Here is an 18,919-nt window from a genome sequence, read left to right on the forward strand (position 1 = left end):
TTTTTGTGTGCTTTTCTTTCAAAAACAAGGACATTTCTAAGTGACCCCAAACTTTTGAACGGTAGTGTAAGTTTAAGATAGAAGGGTTGATGCAGGAAGTGGGACATGGAGACAGAGCGAGGAAGCTGTAGCTGTCCTTGTCCCTCAGTCAGTTCCTAGTTCTTGGTTCCCTGCAGGGTGTCTACGAGGATCTTGTTGTACTCCGCCAGCTGCCTGGAGACGCTCTTCACCACCGGACGGTAGTCACTCTCCATACCCTTAGAGGCGATGACTGGAGATGTAGGAGTCAAGGAAACTTTGGTTTTATACAACATGTCCCCCATTGGGGATATTACATCTACCATTGTCAACCCTGTAATGTATAGATACAGGAGATCCACTCTGCCTGTGGTGTGAACGACAGACACCAACCTACTGATTCAACCCTGTAATGTATAGATACAGGAGATCCACTCTGGTCAAAAGCAACAAGGATACACTCTTTCATGACGAAGTTGTTCTGCTCGTGATGTTGCCACTTCCTCTCCAGATTGGTCAGCTGAAAACCAATAGAAAACAGGTGTTGGTTGAGAGGAAAAACAGGCAAGAAACGCTCAAAGAATCTTCGAGCTTCAACGTTATTATGACATCATGAGTGTTCGTGAAAGGCAATAGACAGGCCACATCAAGTTAGCCTGGCAACTACTATGGTTATCGGTTAATAGCATGAACAGATCAGACACCAGGCTAACCTGCATACTAGTCTGGAGTCAGTATTCCCTCCTGTACCTGAGCATGTGTCTCATTCTCCTGTAGCTGTGTTTTCAGAGCTTCATACACCTCATTCATCTTCTGCATGACCTTGTGAAAGCCGTCTCTCCTCTGGGCCAGGGATACTCTGTCCTCCTGCAGCCTCTATAGGACAATGGACAACAACTTAGATTAACTACCAATCATTCATTCATTAATTCATTCATCCAACACTTGTTATGGTGCTAGTAGGACTACCACAGCAAATCATCAGCTCAGATAGTGAATAGCCGTATATTCCAGATACACAGCTCTGGTGGGGTAATAAAACAAGGATTTACTGAAAAAATGTCTTAAGGATGTTGAAGCGGAAGAAGTGGGTCAACCGACCATTGGTTACACCCCTTTCTTCATTGGTTGAAACTAAACTTGTGTTTCTCAGACTGAGTCAGTGGAAGAAACATGACTTCCCGGTGTCAAATCTCTCCAGAGAATGTGTTTCCTGTTTAAAGGAGAGTTGCTTTGTAATGCATGTAGAGGATGCTTTTACGTTTCCTTCTAGCTCGACCAAGTTGTTCCCATTGGTAAAACTCCCTCAACGATAACACCGTCGCTGTTTACATTAGCAACATGATCTTACAGGGACTATGCCATGAGACATCTGCCACAGATGGAGGTCTTTCAATAAAATATTACATCCTGATTCCTGCAGATACTAAAGGCATTGAAAGAGGACTGTTGTAACGTTATCTTAAAAATGCTTTCATGATAAACTACGTAACACAATCAAATCAAATCACATTTTAAATTTGTCACATGTTCCGATTACAACAGGTGTAGGTAGACCTTACAGTGAAATACTTACCTTACAAGCCCTTAACCCAACAATGCAGTTTTAATAAAGAGTTAAGAAAATATTTACTAAATAAACTAAAGTAAAAAGAGTCAAATAAAAAGTACAGCGTCAACGTGCGAAGGTATAGGTTAGTCAAGTTATTTTGTACATGAAGTGACTATGTATACATAATAAACAGAGAGTTGCAGCAGTGTAAAAACAAAGGGGGGGTGGTCAATGTAAATAGTCCGGGTGGCCATTTGATTAAGGCCACCCGCTACAGAGGGTAGAACAGTCTATGAATTGGGTGACTGGAGTATTTGACCATTTTGGGGGCCTAGTATATAGGTCCTGGATGTCAGGAAGCTTGGCCCCAGCGATATACTGGGCCGTAAACACTACCCTCTGTAGCGCCTTGCGGTCAGATGCCGAGCAGTTGCCGTACCAGGCGGTGATGCAACCGGTCAGGATGCTCTCGATGGTGCAGCTGTAGAACCTTTTGAGGATCTGAGGACCCATGCCAAATCTTTTCAGTCTCCTGAAGAGGAAAAGGTTTTGTCGTGCCCTCTTCACGACTGTCTTGGTATGTATGGACCATGATAGTTTGTTGGTGATGTGGACACCAAGGAACTTGAAATTCTCGACCCGCTCCACTACAGCCCTGTCGATGTTAACTGGGACCTGTTCAGCCCGCCTTTTTCTGTAGTCCACGATCAGCTCCTTTGTCTTGCTCACATTGAGGGAGAGGTTGTTGTCCTGGCACCACACTGCCAGGTCTCTGACCTCCCTGTAGTCCACTGTTGTGTCGTCAGCAAACTTAATGACAGTGTTGGAGTCGTGTTTGGCCGTGCAGTCATGAGTGAACAGGGAGTACAGGAGGGGACTTAGCACCCACCCCTGAGGGGCCCCAGTGTTGAGGATCAGCGTGTCAAATGTGTTGTTACCTACCCTTACCACCTGGGGGTGGCTCGTCAGGAAGTCCAGGATCCAGTTGCAGAGGGAGGTGTTTAGTCCCAGGGTCCTTAGCTTAGTGATGAGCTTTGTGGGCACTATGGTGCTAAATACTGAGCTGTAGTCAATGAACAGCATTCTCACAGTGTGTTTCCGGTCGTTGTCATGCTGGAAGACCCAGCCACGACCCATCTTCAATGCTCTTACTGAGGGAAGGAGGTTGTTGGCCAAGATCTCGCGATACATGGCCCCATCCATCCTCCCCTCAATACGGTGCAGTCGTCCTGTCCCCTTTGCAGAAAAGCATCCCCAAAGAATGATGTTTCCACCTCCATGCTTCACGGTTGGGATGGTGTTCTCGGGGTTGTACTCATCCTTCTTCTTCCTCCAAACACGGCGAGTGGAGTTTAGACCAAAAAGCTCTATTTTTGTCTCATCAGACCACATGACCTTCTCCCATTCCTCCTCTGGATCATCCAGATGGTCATTGGCAAACTTCAGACAGGCCTGGACATGCGCTGGCTTGAGCAGGGGGACCTTGCGTGCGCTGCAGGATTTTAATCCATGACGGCGTAGTGTGTTACTAATGGTTTTCTTTGAGACTGTGGTCCCAGCTCTCTTCAGGTCATTGACCAGGTCCTGCCGTGTTAGGTGTTCCTTTTGTCCAGGTGGGAAAGGGCAGTGTGGAGTGTAATAGAGATTGAGTCATCTGTGGATCTGTTAGGGCGGTTTGCAAATTGGAGTGGGTCTAGGGTTTCTGGGATAATTGTGTTGATGTGAGCCATGACCAGCCTTTCAAAGCACTTCATGGCTACCGACGTGAGTGAAATCATTTAGGCAGGATACCGTCGCAACATCTGATGAGCGTCAGAGCCGGTGTAGTAGGATTCAATCTTAGTCCTGTATTGACGCTTTTCCTGTTTGATGGTTCATCTGAAGGTGTAGTGGGATTTCTTATAAGTGTCTGGATTAGTGTCCCGCTCCTTGAACGCGGCAGCTCTAGCCTTTAGCTCGGTGTGGATGTTGCCTGTAATCCATGGCTTCTGGTCGGGATAAGTACGTACGGTCAATGTGGGGACGACATTGTCGGTGCACTTATTGATGAAGCCAGTGACTGATGTGGTGTACTCCTCAATGCCATTGTATGAATCCCGGAACATATTCCAGTCTGTGCTAGCAAAACAGTCCTGTAGCGTAGCATCCGCGTCATCTGACCACTTCCGTATAGAGCGAGTCACTGGTACTTCCTGCTTTCATTTTTTGCTTGTAAGCAGGAATCAGTAGGATAAAATGATGGTCAGATTTGCCAAATGGAGAGCGAGTATTCATGATTATCTGTGAACATAATCATTCAAATAAAAATAAAAATTAAAACATGTCTGCTTTAAACCATATGTTTAATGGGCTGCAGTGAACTTTAACTTGTAAAAGGACTCATGGATCCTCCTCCACAGAGGGAGGGGTTGGAGTGCATCCTGTCAAAGCCTGAACCACACACTAATCCCACACTGCAACGAGTGACACTTCAGAGCCCGTATTCATTAAGCAGAGTGGCAGTGCTGATCTAGGATCAGGTCCCCTCAGCCATATTATCTTAGTCGTTACACTCTAAAACTGATCCTATATCAGCTCTGCTACTGACACTGTAAGCCCATAGCTGAGGTCATAGCTGAGGTCATAGCTGAGGTCATAGCTGAGGTCAGGTGTATACCAGTACTTTCTGGTCCTTTCCAAACATAGGTCTGTACCTCTCTAACTCTAACACACACACACAGACACACACACACACAAACACACACACACACACACACACACACACACAGAGACACACCCGACACACACACACACACACACACACACACACACACACACACACACACACACAGAGACACACACACACACACACACACACACACACACACACACACACACACACACACACACACACACACACACACACACACACACACACACACACACACACACACACACACACACACACAGAGACACAGAGACACACACACAGAGACACACACACAGACACACACACACACAGAGATACACAGAGACACACACAGAGACACACAGACACAGAGACACACCCCGACACACACACACACACACAGAGACACACACAGAGACACACACAGTAGCAGTACCTTCTTCTTGTCCTCTCCAGCAGCCTTCAGATTGTCCAGGTTGCTGTACGTCTCCAGCTCCTGAGTCATGGTCTCTATCTTGTCCTTCAGGCTGGTCAGCTCCGTGTTGATCTTACTCTCCAGCTGCTCTACCTTCTGCAGGTCAAGGGTCAGACGGTGGTTCTCTGGGGGACGGGCGAGGACGAGACACACAGAGACGGACGGACACATAGACAGACGTACATAGACACGCACATTCAAAAAAAGATCACATAGACAGATCATTGGCATATTGCAAGCGACATCGAGACTTTATCAATTTAATATATACAGTGAGCTTCAACAGGATTGAGACAGTGACACATTGTGTGCTGTGTTGGCGTCTGTACTCAGGCACTTTGGATTTGAGGTTAAAGGTTAGGACATGAGGTTAGGAGGTTAAAGGTTAGGACATGAGGTTAGGAGGTTAAAGGTTAGGACATGAGGTTAGGAGGTTAAAGGTTAGGACATGAGGTTAGGAGGTTAAAGGTTAGGACATGAGGTTAGGAGGTTAAAGGTTAGGACATGAGGTTAGGAGGTTAAAGGTTCGGACATGAGGTTAGGCGTGTTAAAGGTTAGGACATGAGGTGTAGGAGGTTAAAGGTTAGGCCATGAGGTCCTAGCGCACAGTGACTAAAGTGCAGGCGTGTGCATCTATAAACTAGTTGGATGCATTTGTCATCTGTTTTGATTGTGTTTCAGACACTTTTGTGCCCAATAGAAATTAATGGTAAATAATGTATTGTTATTTTGGAGTCACTTTAATTCTAAATAAGAATAGAATATGTTTCTAATTAATGTGGTTGCTACCATGATCACGGATAATCCTGAAATAAACGTGAATAATGATAAGTGAGACGCACAAATAACAATACATTACTTACCATTCATTTCTATTGGGCACAAAATAGTCTGAAATGCAACCAAAACAAACAACAAAATAGTCTGAAATGCAACCAAAACAAACAACAAAATAGTCTGAAATGCAACCAAAACAAACAACAAAATAGTCTGAAATGCAACCAAAACAAACAACAAGTTCGTAGAGTCACAACCTGATGTAGTCATTGTGTGCTAGGAATATGGTACCCAATACTAAACTTTTCACTACTTTAATACGCATGAGTGAATTTGTCCCAATACTTTTGTTCCCCTAAAATGGGGGGGGGGTTGAAAATACCCTCAAATTAGAGCTGACAGTCTGAACTTTAACATCATATTCATTGTATCATTTTAAACTTCCTTTGGTCACAGTAGGCCTACATTACACTGAGTTACACAGAGTTCCATTACACAGAGTTCCATTATACTGAGTTACACAGAGTTCCATTACACTGAGTTACACAGAGTTCCATTACACTGAGTTACACAGAGTTCTATTACACTGAGTTACACAGAGTTCCATGACACTGAGTTACACAGAGTTCCATTACACTGAGTTACACAGAGTTCCATGACACTGAGTTACACAGAGTTCCATGACACTGAGTTACACAGAGTTCCATGACACTGAGTTACACAGAGTTCCATTACACTGAGCTACACTGTTACACAGAGTTCCATTACACTGAGTTACACAGAGTTCCATTACACTGAGTTACACAGAGTTCCATTACACTGAGTTACACAGAGTTCCATTACACTGAGTTACACAGAGTTCCATTACACTGAGCTACACTGTTACACAGAGTTCCATTACACTGAGTTACACAGAGTTCCATTACACTGAGTTACACAGAGTTCCATGACACTGAGTTACACAGAGTTCCATGACACTGAGTTACACAGAGTTCCATTACACTGAGCTACACTGTTACACAGAGTTCCATTACACTGAGTTACACAGAGTTCCATGACACTGAGTTACACAGAGTTCCATTACACTGAGTTACACAGAGTTCCATGACACTGAGTTACACAGAGTTCCATTACACTGAGTTACACAGAGTTCCATGACACTGAGTTACACAGAGTTCCATTACACTGAGTTACACAGAGTTCCATTACACTGAGTTACACAGAGTTCCATTACACTGAGTTACACAGAGTTCCATTACACTGAGCTACACAGAGTTCCATTACACTGAGTTACACAGAGTTCCATTACACTGAGTTACACAGAGTTCCATTACACTGAGTTACACAGAGTTCCATTACACTGAGTTACACAGAGTTCCATTAAACAGGAGTGCATAAAAACAAGTTCACAGTAAACTGTCACATCAGCTTACATCTGAACTCTGATAACACTTGACAGTGGACAGAATGTTAATTTGGGTGTTTCTTTTTTTCCTGTTAGAAGAATAACATTGTTGTGCTGACAGAGTGCTACTGAGCCAGGAGCCTGAACCAGACCGTTGCACATAGACTGTATCTCGCATCCTATTCCATACTCTGATTACTTAGTGAATCAACTCTCATCCATTTCCTTCCTTCTATAGCTTCATTCTATAGCTAGAGGACTCCTGATATCTCCAGGAGTGAGAAGTATCATTTGTTGTCTTAATCTGTTGTGGTCTAGTACTGTCTTTTTGCTAGCTAGGGCCATCAACGTTTTAAGTGCTGCCTGTCTTCCCAGTGTGTGAACTGCTGATTACTCATCATTTGCAGATCGTTTTTGACACATCAATCAGGCTCAAGGGGCAGGGCAATTTGTGACTTGTTTTGGTAATCAGTGGCTGTATTTGGAGAGAGGAGTGGATTCACCTCTCCTAGGGCAATCAGAAATGAGTACAGGGAGGTGTGGTATCCACCTTTGCTAGGCAATTAGCAATGTTAGTAACTTCAGTCACCCCTGTTTTCTCAGCGGCGGTTGCGTCGCAAAACTAAGACGGTTCTACGGAGTTCATCAAGGAAGGAAAGAGAGAAAGGCTTCACTCTCTCGTCAGTATCTTACCTAGTTATTTACACTCTCTGTCAGTATCTTACCTAGTTATTTACACTCTCTGTCAGTATCTTACCTAGTTATTTACACTCTGTCAGTATCTTACCTAGTTATTTACACTGTCAGTATCTTACCTAGTTATTTACACTGTCAGTATCTTACCTAGTTATTTACACTGTCAGTATCTTACCTAGTTATTTACACTGTCAGTATCTTACCTAGTTATTTACACTGTCAGTATCTTACCTAGTTATTTCCACTGTCAGTATCTTACCTAGTTAATTACACTGTCAGTATCTTACCTAGTTATTTACACTTTCTCGTCAGTATCTTACCTAGTTATTTACACTCTCTGTCAGTATCTTACCTAGTTATTTACACTCTCTGTCAGTATCTTACCTAGTTATTTACACTCTCTGTCAGTATCTTACCTAGTTATTTACACTCTCTGTCAGTATCTTACCTAGTTATTTACACTCTCTGTCAGTATCTTACCTAGTTATTTACACTCTCTGTCAGTATCTTACCTAGTTATTTACACTCTCTGGCAGTATCTTACCTAGTTATTTACACTGTCAGTATCTTACCTAGTTATTTACACTGTCAGTATCTTACCTAGTTATTTACACTCTCTGTCAGTATCTTACCTAGTTATTTACAGTCTCTTACCTAGTTATTTACACTCTCTGTCAGTATCTTACCTAGTTATTTACAGTCTCTGTCAGTATCTTACCTAGTTATTTACACTCTGTCAGTATCTTACCTAGTTATTTACACTCTCTGTCAGTATCTTACCTAGTTATTTACACTTTCTCGTCAGTATCTTACCTAGTTATTTACAGTCTCTGTCAGTATCTTACCTAGTTATTTACAGTCTCTGTCAGTATCTTACCTAGTTATTTACACTTTCTCGTCAGTATCTTACCTAGTTATTTACACTTTCTCGTCAGTATCTTACCTAGTTATTTACACTCTCTGTCAGTATCTTACCTAGTTATTTACACTTTCTTGTCAGTATCTTACCTAGTTATTTACACGTTCTTGTCAGTATCTTACCTAGTTATTTACACTTTCTCGTCAGTATCTTACCTAGTTATTTACACTCACTGTCAGTATCTTACCTAGTTATTTACACTCTCTGTCAGTATCTTACCTAGTTATTTACACTTTCTCGTCAGTATCTTACCTAGTTATTTACACTTTCTCGTCAGTATCTTACCTAGTTATTTACACTCTCTGTCAGTATCTTACCTAGTTATTTACACTCTCTGTCAGTATCTTACCTAGTTATTTACACTCTCTGGCAGTATCTTACCTAGTTATTTACACTCTCTGGCAGTATCTTACCTAGTTATTTACACTGTCAGTATCTTACCTAGTTATTTACACTGTCAGTATCTTACCTAGTTATTTACACTGTCAGTATCTTACCTAGTTATTTACAGTCTCTTACCTAGTTATTTACACTCTCTGTCAGTATCTTACCTAGTTATTTACAGTCTCTGTCAGTATCTTACCTAGTTATTTACACTCTGTCAGTATCTTACCTAGTTATTTACACTCTCTGTCAGTATCTTACCTAGTTATTTACACTTTCTCGTCAGTATCTTACCTAGTTATTTACAGTCTCTGTCAGTATCTTACCTAGTTATTTACAGTCTCTGTCAGTATCTTACCTAGTTATTTACACTTTCTCGTCAGTATCTTACCTAGTTATTTACACTTTCTCGTCAGTATCTTACCTAGTTATTTACACTCTGTCAGTATCTTACCTAGTTATTTACACTTTCTTGTCAGTATCTTACCTAGTTATTTACACGTTCTTGTCAGTATCTTACCTAGTTATTTACACTTTCTCGTCAGTATCTTACCTAGTTATTTACACTCACTGTCAGTATCTTACCTAGTTATTTACACTCTCTGTCAGTATCTTACCTAGTTATTTACACTTTCTTGTCAGTATCTTACCTAGTTATTTACACTCACTGTCAGTATCTTACCTAGTTATTTACACTCTCTGTCAGTATCTTACCTAGTTATTTACACTTTCTCGTCAGTATCTTACCTAGTTATTTACACTTTCTCGTCAGTATCTTACCTAGTTATTTACACTCTGTCAGTATCTTACCTAGTTATTTACACTGTCAGTATCTTACCTAGTTATTTACACTGTCAGTATCTTACCTAGTTATTTACACTGTCAGTATCTTACCTAGTTATTTACACTGTCAGTATCTTACCTAGTTATTTACACTGTCAGTATCTTACCTAGTTATTTCCACTGTCAGTATCTTACCTAGTTAATTACACTGTCAGTATCTTACCTAGTTATTTACACTTTCTCGTCAGTATCTTACCTAGTTATTTACACTCTCTGTCAGTATCTTACCTAGTTATTTACACTCTCTGTCAGTATCTTACCTAGTTATTTACACTCTCTGTCAGTATCTTACCTAGTTATTTACTCTCTGTCAGTATCTTACCTAGTTATTTACACTCTCTGTCAGTATCTTACCTAGTTATTTACACTCTCTGTCAGTATCTTACCTAGTTATTTACACTTGCCTAGTCTGCACTCTCTGTCAGTATCTTACCTAGTTATTTACACTCTCTGTCAGTATCTTACCTAGTTATTTACACTCTCTGTCAGTATCTTACCTAGTTATGTACTCTCTGTCAGTATCTTACCTAGTTATTTACACTCTCTGTCAGTATCTTACCTAGTTATTTACAGAAGGTCTCATTTTGCTCTTTTGTATCTTTGTCAACTATGTGTGTGCTTTCTGTACCTGCCCTCTCCTCTCACTGTAGGCTTTACAGAAGCTCCCCACCCCTTTGGCTGCAACTCTTCTAATGTAGTGTACCCTGTGTGCACAACCCCATGTTGAATTCTGTGTCTCTGGCAGCGTTTGGAACTGCCGATCTGCTGTCAAGAACACTGAGTTCATCTCAGCCTAGGCTGCCCTTCAGTCCCTTGACTGTTTGGCCCTGACAGAGGCATGGATCACCCCAGAGAACACTGAGTTCATCTCAGCCTAGGCTGCCCTTCAGTCCCTTGACTGTTTGGCCCTGACAGAGACATGGATCACCCCAGAGAACACTGAGTTCATCTCAGCCTAGGCTGCCCTTCAGTCCCTTGACTGTTTGGCCCTGACAGAGGCATGGATCACCCCAGAGAACACTGAGTTCATCTCAGCCTAGGCTGCCCTTCAGTCCCTTGACTGTTTGGCCCTGACAGAGGCATGGATCACCCCAGAGAACACTGCGACTCCAGCTGTTCTCTTTTCATCTGTTTTCTCTCATAGTCAGAGAGCATCTGGTCGTCAGGGTGGTGACACAGGGCTACTCATTTCTCCTAAGTGGAGATGTTCTCTTTTCTCTCTCACCTGTCCATGTCCTCATTTGAAATCCATTCTGTCACTGTCACTTGTCCACTCAAGCTTAACATTGTTGTCATCTATTGGCTGTTCACCTACTGATATGACTGCACCACCCCTCCAGGTCTCTGATCACCTACTGATCTGACTGCAACATCCCTCCAGGTCTCTGATCACCTACTGATCTGACTGCAAACCCCTCCAGGTCTCTGATCACCTACTGATCTGACTGCAAACCCCTCCAGGTCTCTGATCACCTACTGATCTGACTGCAACACCCCTCCAGGTCTACTTTGTTTCCTTTTACGTCTCCCTTTCCTCCAACCCTAACCACTCAGCCTCTACCCAGATGGTCATGCGCCGTCGCAATCTTCACTCAGTCTCTCCCACTACTCTCTCCTATCCTATAACCTATCCCTTCTGCTAAATCCTTCTCCCTCCTGTCTCCTCATTCTGCCTCTTCAACCCTCCCTTTCCGTATCCCAAGACTCGCATTGTCCCCTTTCCTCCTGGCCGGCTCGGCCCTCTCCTCCTGCTCCGTGGCTGAGTGACTCATTGCGAGCTTACAGAACAGGGCTGCGGGCAGCTCAGCGAAAATTGAGAAACACTTCCTGAGGACCTATCATCCTTTCACTCCCTCCTCTCTACCTTCTCTTCCTCGCTATCAGCTGCTAAAGCCACTTTCTATCACTCTACATTTCAAGCTTCTGCCTCTCACCCTAGGAAACTCTTTTCCACCTTCTCCTCCCTCCTTAATCCTCCATATCCTCCCTCTCGGAGGACAACTTTGTCAACCACTTTAAAAAGAAGGTTGACAACATCCGCTCCTCATTCACTCAGCCTATTGAGTCCACTGGTCCCACTCACACAGAACTACCCTACGCCTTGACCTCTTTCTCCCCTCTCTCTCCAGATGAAATCACGTGACTAGAGAGTTCCGGCCGCCCGACAACCTGCCTGCCGACCCCATCCCCTCCTCCCTTCTCCAGACCCTTTCCTCACTTCCCTCATCCCTGACCACTGGCTGTGTCCCCTCTGACATCAAAATGGCCTGAGTCACTCCCCTCCTCAAGAAACCAACACTCAACGCCTCTGACGTCAAAAACTACAGACCGGTATCCCTTTTCTTTCCAAAACACTTGAGCGTGGTGTCTCTGACCAACTCTCTCGTTATCTCTCTCAGAATGATCTCCTTGACCCTAACAAGTCAGGCTTCAAGATGTGTCACTCAACCGAGACAGCTCTTCTTCCTTGTGTCACGGAGGCTCTCCACACTGCCAAAGCTGACTCTCTCTCCTCTGTTCTCATCCTTCTAGATCTATCCGCTGGCTTCGATACTGTGAACCATCAGATCTTCCTGTCCAACCTCTCAGGCCTGGGCGTCTCTGGCTCTGCACACTTTGATTGCATCCTACCTGGTAGGCCACTCCTACCAGGTGTTGTGGCGAGGATCTGTGTCTGCACCACGCACTCTTATGACTGGTGTCCCCCAGGGATTGACTCTAGGCCCTCTTCTCTTCTCTCTATACACCAAGTTACTCGCCTCAGTCATTGCTATGCGGATGACTACTTTTCTCCTTCCCCCTTTCTGACACCTAGGTGGCAACATGCATCTCTGCGTGCCTGGGATGTCGGCCCACCACCTCAAGCTCAACCTCGACAAGACAGATCTGCTCTTCCTCACGGGAAGGCCTGCCCGCTCAAAGACCTCTCCATGATGTTTGACAACTCCACAGTGTCGCCCTCCCTGAGTGCAAAGAACGTTGGCGTGACCCTGGACAACACCCTGTCGTTCTCTGCAAACATCAAAGCAGTGACCCGTTCCTGCAGGTTCATGCTCTACAACATCCGTAGAGTACGACCCTACCTCACACAGGAAGTGGCGCAGGTCCTAATCCAGGTACTTGTCATCTCCCGTCTGGACTACTGCAACTCTCTGTTGGCTGGGCTCCCCCCGCTTGTGCCATCAAACCCCTGCAACTTATCCAGAACGCTGCAGCCCGCCTGGTGTTCAACCTTCCCGCTCCTCCGCACTCCACTGGCTTCCAGTCAAAACTCACATCCACTACAAGACCATGGTACTTACCTACAGAACAGAAAGAGGACATGCTCCTCCTTACCTTCAGGCTGTGATCAAACTCTACACCCCAACCCGTGTTCTCCGTTTTGAAACCTCAGGTCTCTTGGGCCTCACAGCTAGTAAGGAGGAGGAGGAGGAGGGGGGGGGGTTGTCAGTCAAGTGTGAGTGTTATTTAAAATACTCTTGATGATTTAAGATGTTTTCGGGAAGATGAGCAGGGTCTCTGTCCTAGTTCAGGGTGAAGGTTGTGCCAGGACAGAGAAGAGCATGGGCTGAGCAGCTCCCGTGAACTAACAGTAAAATGTACTTACTGTGATATGTGGTTGTCCCACCTAGCTATCTGAAGATGAATGCACTAATTGTAAGTCGCTCTGGATGAGAGCGTCTGCTAAATGACTCTCTGACTCTGGATAAGAGCGTCTGCTAAATGACTCTCTGACTCTGGATAAGAGCGTCTGCTAAATGACTCTCTGACTCTGGATAAGAGCGTCTGCTAAATGACTCTCTGACTCTGGATAAGAGCGTCTGCTAAATGACTCTCTGACTCTTGATAAGAGCGTCTGCTAAATGACTCTCTGACTCTGGATAAGAGCGTCTGCTAAATGACTCTCTGACTCTTGATAAGAGCGTCTGCTAAATGACTCTCTGACTCTTGATAAGAGCGTCTGCTAAATGACTCTCTGACTCTTGATAAGAGCGTCTGCTAAATGACTCTCTGACTCTGGATAAGAGCGTCTGCTAAATGACTCTCTGACTCTTGATAAGAGCGTCTGCTAAATGACTCTCTGACTCTGGATAAGAGCGTCTGCTAAATGACTCTCTGACTCTTGATAAGAGCGTCTGCTAAATGACTCTCTGACTCTTGATAAGAGCGTCTGCTAAATTGCTGACTCTGGATAAGAGCGTCTGCTAAATGACTCTCTGACTCTAGATAAGAGCGTCTGCTAAATTGCTGACTCTGGATAAGAGCTAAATGACTAACATGTAAATGTAAATCATGTAATGTAACATGTAGATCCTTAGAGCCTTCTAGAGCCTTCTACAGCCTTAGAGCTAGCCCATTATCATCCCACTTTGGATGAAACCAGAAAGATTTATGTTGATGACTGGACAGAGCTAGAGGTCAATAGAGATTAAGGGCCCAGGCTCTGGGGAAGGCGGGGTCTGGGGGAAGGGGAAGACAGTCGGGCGGGGGCTGGGACAGAGGCAGGAGAAAGCAGTCGGGCAGGGGCGTGCTGGAACTGGGGCAGGCTGGGACAGGGAGGGACAAAGGCAGGCTGGGACAGGGAGGGACAAAGGCAGGCTGGGATAGGAGCAGGCTGGGACAGGGAGGGACAAAGGCAGACTGGGACAGGAGCAGGCTGAGACAGGAGCAGGCTGGGACAGGGAGGGACAAAGGCAGGCTGGGACAGGGAGGGACAAAGGCAGGCTGGGACAGGGAGGGACAAAGGCAGGCTGGGATAGGAGCAGGCTGGGACAGGGAGGGACAAAGGCAGGCTGGGACAGGAGCAGGCTGGGACAGGAGCAGGCTGGGACAGGGAGGGACAAAGGCAGGCTGGGACAGGGAGGGACAAAGGCAGGCTGGGACAGGGAGGGACAAAGGCAGGCTGGGACAGGAGAAGGCTGGGACAGGGAGGGACAGAAGCAGGCTGGGACAGAGGCAGGCTGAGACAGGCATGGGCTGGGGAAGTCTGGGCTTGGGGGCTAGTACAGGGGCCCGCAGGGTCTGGGAGAATTATTTGGAGCAGAGGGCAGAGGCTGGGGGCAGGGACCAAAGACAGGGAGCTGTGCTGGGGCAGGCAGGGTCTGAGAGCAGGAAGGGGAAGCAGTCGGGTTCCTACTGATAGCGTTGCGCCCCAGACCCAGTGGAGGGGGGAGCTGCTGCTGTGTACAGAGCAGTAAAGTGCCCCATCAGCACTTCTGTGCATTCTCTACAGCTTCCTCCTGGGGCTAGCCTTTCTCTCTCCCCCCACAGGAATCCCGCCTCACACACACAGACACATTGCTGCTGGTAGAGCACAGATATTCGTCTGTTTATTAACGATGTAGAGAGTAGGATTATAATTGTTATGAAGTTACATATTACAAAAACACCAGCGTGGGCTGATCATTTACCTCCAAAGCAAGTGTCATTATTTCACTTCTGTAAGATTGCCTTGAGCTATTCTCACTGAGCTGTGAAGAAAAGCCCACTGATGAAAGACAGACTAGTGAAAGGAACCATGTTTCTCTGGCTCAGAACAGAACAGGATCAAGGACATGTAACAGCCTAGCGGGTGGCTTTGGCGGTGGCTTTGGCAGTGTCTGCATTCCAAATGGCACCCTACTCCCTACATAGTGCACTACTTTTAAACAGAGCCCCAAATTTGTGCCCTACATTTAACCAGAGCCCTAAAGCAGTGCCCTACCTTTAACCAGAGCCCTAAAGCAGTGCCCTACCTTTAACCAGAGCCCTAAAGCAGTGCCCTACCTTTAACCAGAGCCCTAAAGTAGTGCCCTACCTTTAACCAGAGCCCTAAAGCAGTGCCCTACCTTTAACCAGAGCCCTAAAGCAGTGCCCTACCTTTAACCAGAGCCCTAAAGCAGTGCCCTACCTTTAACCAGAGCCCTAAAGCAGTGCCCTACCTTTAACCAGAGCCCTAAAGCAGTGCCCTACCTTTAACCAGAGCCCTAAAGCAGTGCCCTACCTTTAACCAGAGCCCTAAAGCAATGCCCTACCTTTAACCAGAGCCCTAAAGCAGTGCTCTATTTGTGGAATAGGGTTCCATTTGGGACTTTTCAGTGATTAGACATTATTTAGAGGGAACAGCGTTATGTTGATAAGACATTATTTAGAGGGAACAGCGTTATGTTGATAAGACATTATTTCGAGGGAACAGCGTTATGTTGATAAGACATTATTTCGAGGGAACAGCGTTATGTTGATAAGACATTATTTAGAGGGAACAGCGTTATGTTGATAAGACATTAGAGGGAACAGCGTTATGTTGATAAGACATTATTTAGAGGGAACAGCGTTACGTTGATAAGACATTATTTAGAGGGAACAGCGTTACGTTGATAAGACATTATTTAGAGGGAACAGCATTACGTTGATAAGACATTATTTAGAGGGAACAGCGTTACGTTGATAAGACATTATTTAGAGGGAACAGCGTTACGTTGATAAGACATTATTTAGAGGGAACAGCGTTATGTTGATAAGACATTATTTAGAGGGAACAGCGTTACGTTGATAAGACATTATTTAGAGGGAACAGCGTTATGTTGATAAGACATTATTTAGAGGGAACAGCGTTACGTTGATAAGACATTATTTAGGGGGAACAGCGTTATGTTGATAAGACATTAGAGGGAACAGCGTTACGTTGATAAGACATTATTTAGGGGGAACAGCGTTACGTTGATAAGACATTATTTAGAGGGAACAGCTTTACATTGATAAGACATTATTTAGAGGGAACAGCATTACGTTGATAAGACATTATTTAGGGGGAACAGCGTTATGTTGATAAGACATTAGAGGGAACAGCGTTACGTTGATAAGACATTATTTAGGGGGAACAGCGTTACGTTGATAAGACATTATTTAGAGGGAACAGCGTCATGTTGATAAGACATTATTTAGGGGGAACAGCGTTACGTTGTGAGGCTGAAGACAAAGGAAGGAAACCCCTGGCTCTGAGCCAGCTGCATATTTGATAAGTTACGAGGAGGAATCGGGGGGGGGGGGGGGTCGATCTGATCAGTGTGGGTGGGTGTAGCTATACAGTCCAGTCCTAGCCTAACAATGTGTGTCTGCGCGTGTGACAGAGCACCAGAGTCACTATGCTACTGACAATAAAGCTGTCCTCATCCTCTGCTGATTGCTTTATCGTATAGTCAGGAAGATAATGTAGAGATGGATCTGATGCTTACTGTCACTGTTATCAGCAAGGAGGAAACTGGGGAAAGTAAGGATGACAGACATCGAGTTGAACACAGATTCCATGAAACATCTTAGTCGTAAGTTTTCAATATAAAGACGTTACTGTAACATGTCAATCAGCACACTACTTCTTCAGTATTCAGAGAGATATCTCTCATTTCAGTCTATACAGTGTTTATAGACATCCTCCTTACTGTTGGGGCTGGGGTTCCTTTACTCTTCGGTCAGCAGTTCTCATTAAGCCACCATGGAGGTATATTGAAAATGCAGATTTTTACCCAGTTTGACAAAATTCGAGTCTTAGTTGGTTGTCAAAGAATGACGAGAGAACCAACATCAGAGAGAGAGTTTTACAGTAGGGTGGACTCGTGTTGTGGAGGTCACAACATTTTTGTCTGCCAGTGATTGTCAAGCAAATAACTGTTGGTCTAATTAATATAAACACATTTAGCATCTCTTGGCTTCCACATACAGCATATAGACCTTAATATAGCCTCCACCTTCACAATAAATACATGTAATATAGCCTCCACCTTCACAATAAATACATGTAATAGCCTCCACCTTCACAATAAATCCATGTAATAGCCTCCACCTTCACAATAAATCCATGTAATATAGCCTCCACCTTCACAATAAATCCATGTAATATAGCCTCCACCTTCACAATAAATACATGTAATAGCCTCCACCTTCACAATAAATACATGTAATATAGCCTCCACCTTCACAATAAATCCATGTAATATAGCCTCCACCTTCACAATAAATCCATGTAATAGCCTCCACCTTCACAATAAATCCATGTAATAGCCTCCACCTTCACAATAAATCCATGTAATAGCCTCCACCTTCACAATTAATCCATGTAATAGCCTCCACCTTCACAATAAATACATGTAATATATTCTCCACCTTCACAATAAATCCATGTAATAGCCTCGACCTCCACAATAAATCCATGTAATATAGCCTCGACCTCCACAATAAATCCATGTAATATAGCCTCGACCTCCACAATAAATCCATGTAATATAGCCTCGACCTTCACAATAAATCCATGTAATATATTCTCCACCTTCACAATAAATCCATGTAATATATTCTCCACCTTCACAATAAATCCATGTAATATAGCCTCCCCCGTTACATTATTACACATCAGGGAGGCAACTGCAAGCGTCCTGATCCAATTCAGAGGTGCATATTGAAGACATTGGAAGAAACTGTCCACATGTACTTTTCGTCAGCCAACAAGATGATTAAGCCTAACGAACAGCAAAAACACTAGCTTATGTCAATCTACTATCCCCCAAAGTACAAAAGTTTATATTCTGTACAATAAATAAATATTCCAAACATTGTCTTGGACAGTTGTGGGATGCGATAGATCTCAAATTAATATACCCACTAGCATCAAAACAATTTTTAATAGAGGCCATCACTCTGTTTTCTCACGCAATTGCATAGCCTATAGAAAGCTGATCCTCCTCTTTTTAATAGAGGCCATGACTCTGTTTTCTCACGCAATTGCATAGCCTATAGAAATGTTGCGTAACATGAGCTCCCATGAAGACTAGTCAAGGATCATATCACCTCCACCTTACCTGTCACCCTAGACCCACTTCAATTTGCTTACCGCCCCAATAGGTCCACAGACGATGCAATCGCCATCACACTGCACACTGCCCTATTCCACCTGGACAAGAGGAATACCTATGTGAGAATGCTGTTCATTGACTACAGCTCAGTCTTCACCATAGTACCCTCCAAGCTCATCAATAAGCTTCAGGCCCTGGGTCTCAACACCTCCCTGTGCAATTGGGTCCTGAACTTCCTGATGGGTCGCCCCCAGGTGGTGAAGGTAGGAAACACCACCTCCACTATGCTGATCCTCAACACTGGGGCCCCACAAGGGTGGGTGCTCATCCACCTCCTGTACTCCCTGTTCACCCACG

The 18,919-nt window shown here is 44.4% G+C and overlaps 1 protein-coding gene across 1 annotated transcript in view; it reads right to left on the reverse strand.

The window, feature by feature from the left end:
- Nucleotides 1-18,919, reverse strand: part of ift74 (intraflagellar transport 74) — a 63,946-nt gene continuing 45,027 nt past the window's right edge. The window contains exons 17-20 of the mRNA XM_071342517.1: nt 4,675-4,838; nt 769-894; nt 478-538; nt 1-271 (exon numbers count right to left, since the gene is read on the reverse strand). Of these exons, the coding sequence (XP_071198618.1) occupies nt 156-271; nt 478-538; nt 769-894; nt 4,675-4,838 (467 nt within the window). The 3' untranslated portion in view covers nt 1-155. The remainder of the gene's footprint in view (nt 272-477; nt 539-768; nt 895-4,674; nt 4,839-18,919) is intronic.

The sequence above is a fragment of the Salvelinus alpinus genome, chromosome 1, assembly GCF_045679555.1.
Source record: "Salvelinus alpinus chromosome 1, SLU_Salpinus.1, whole genome shotgun sequence".
NCBI classification, from domain to species: domain Eukaryota; kingdom Metazoa; phylum Chordata; class Actinopteri; order Salmoniformes; family Salmonidae; genus Salvelinus; species Salvelinus alpinus.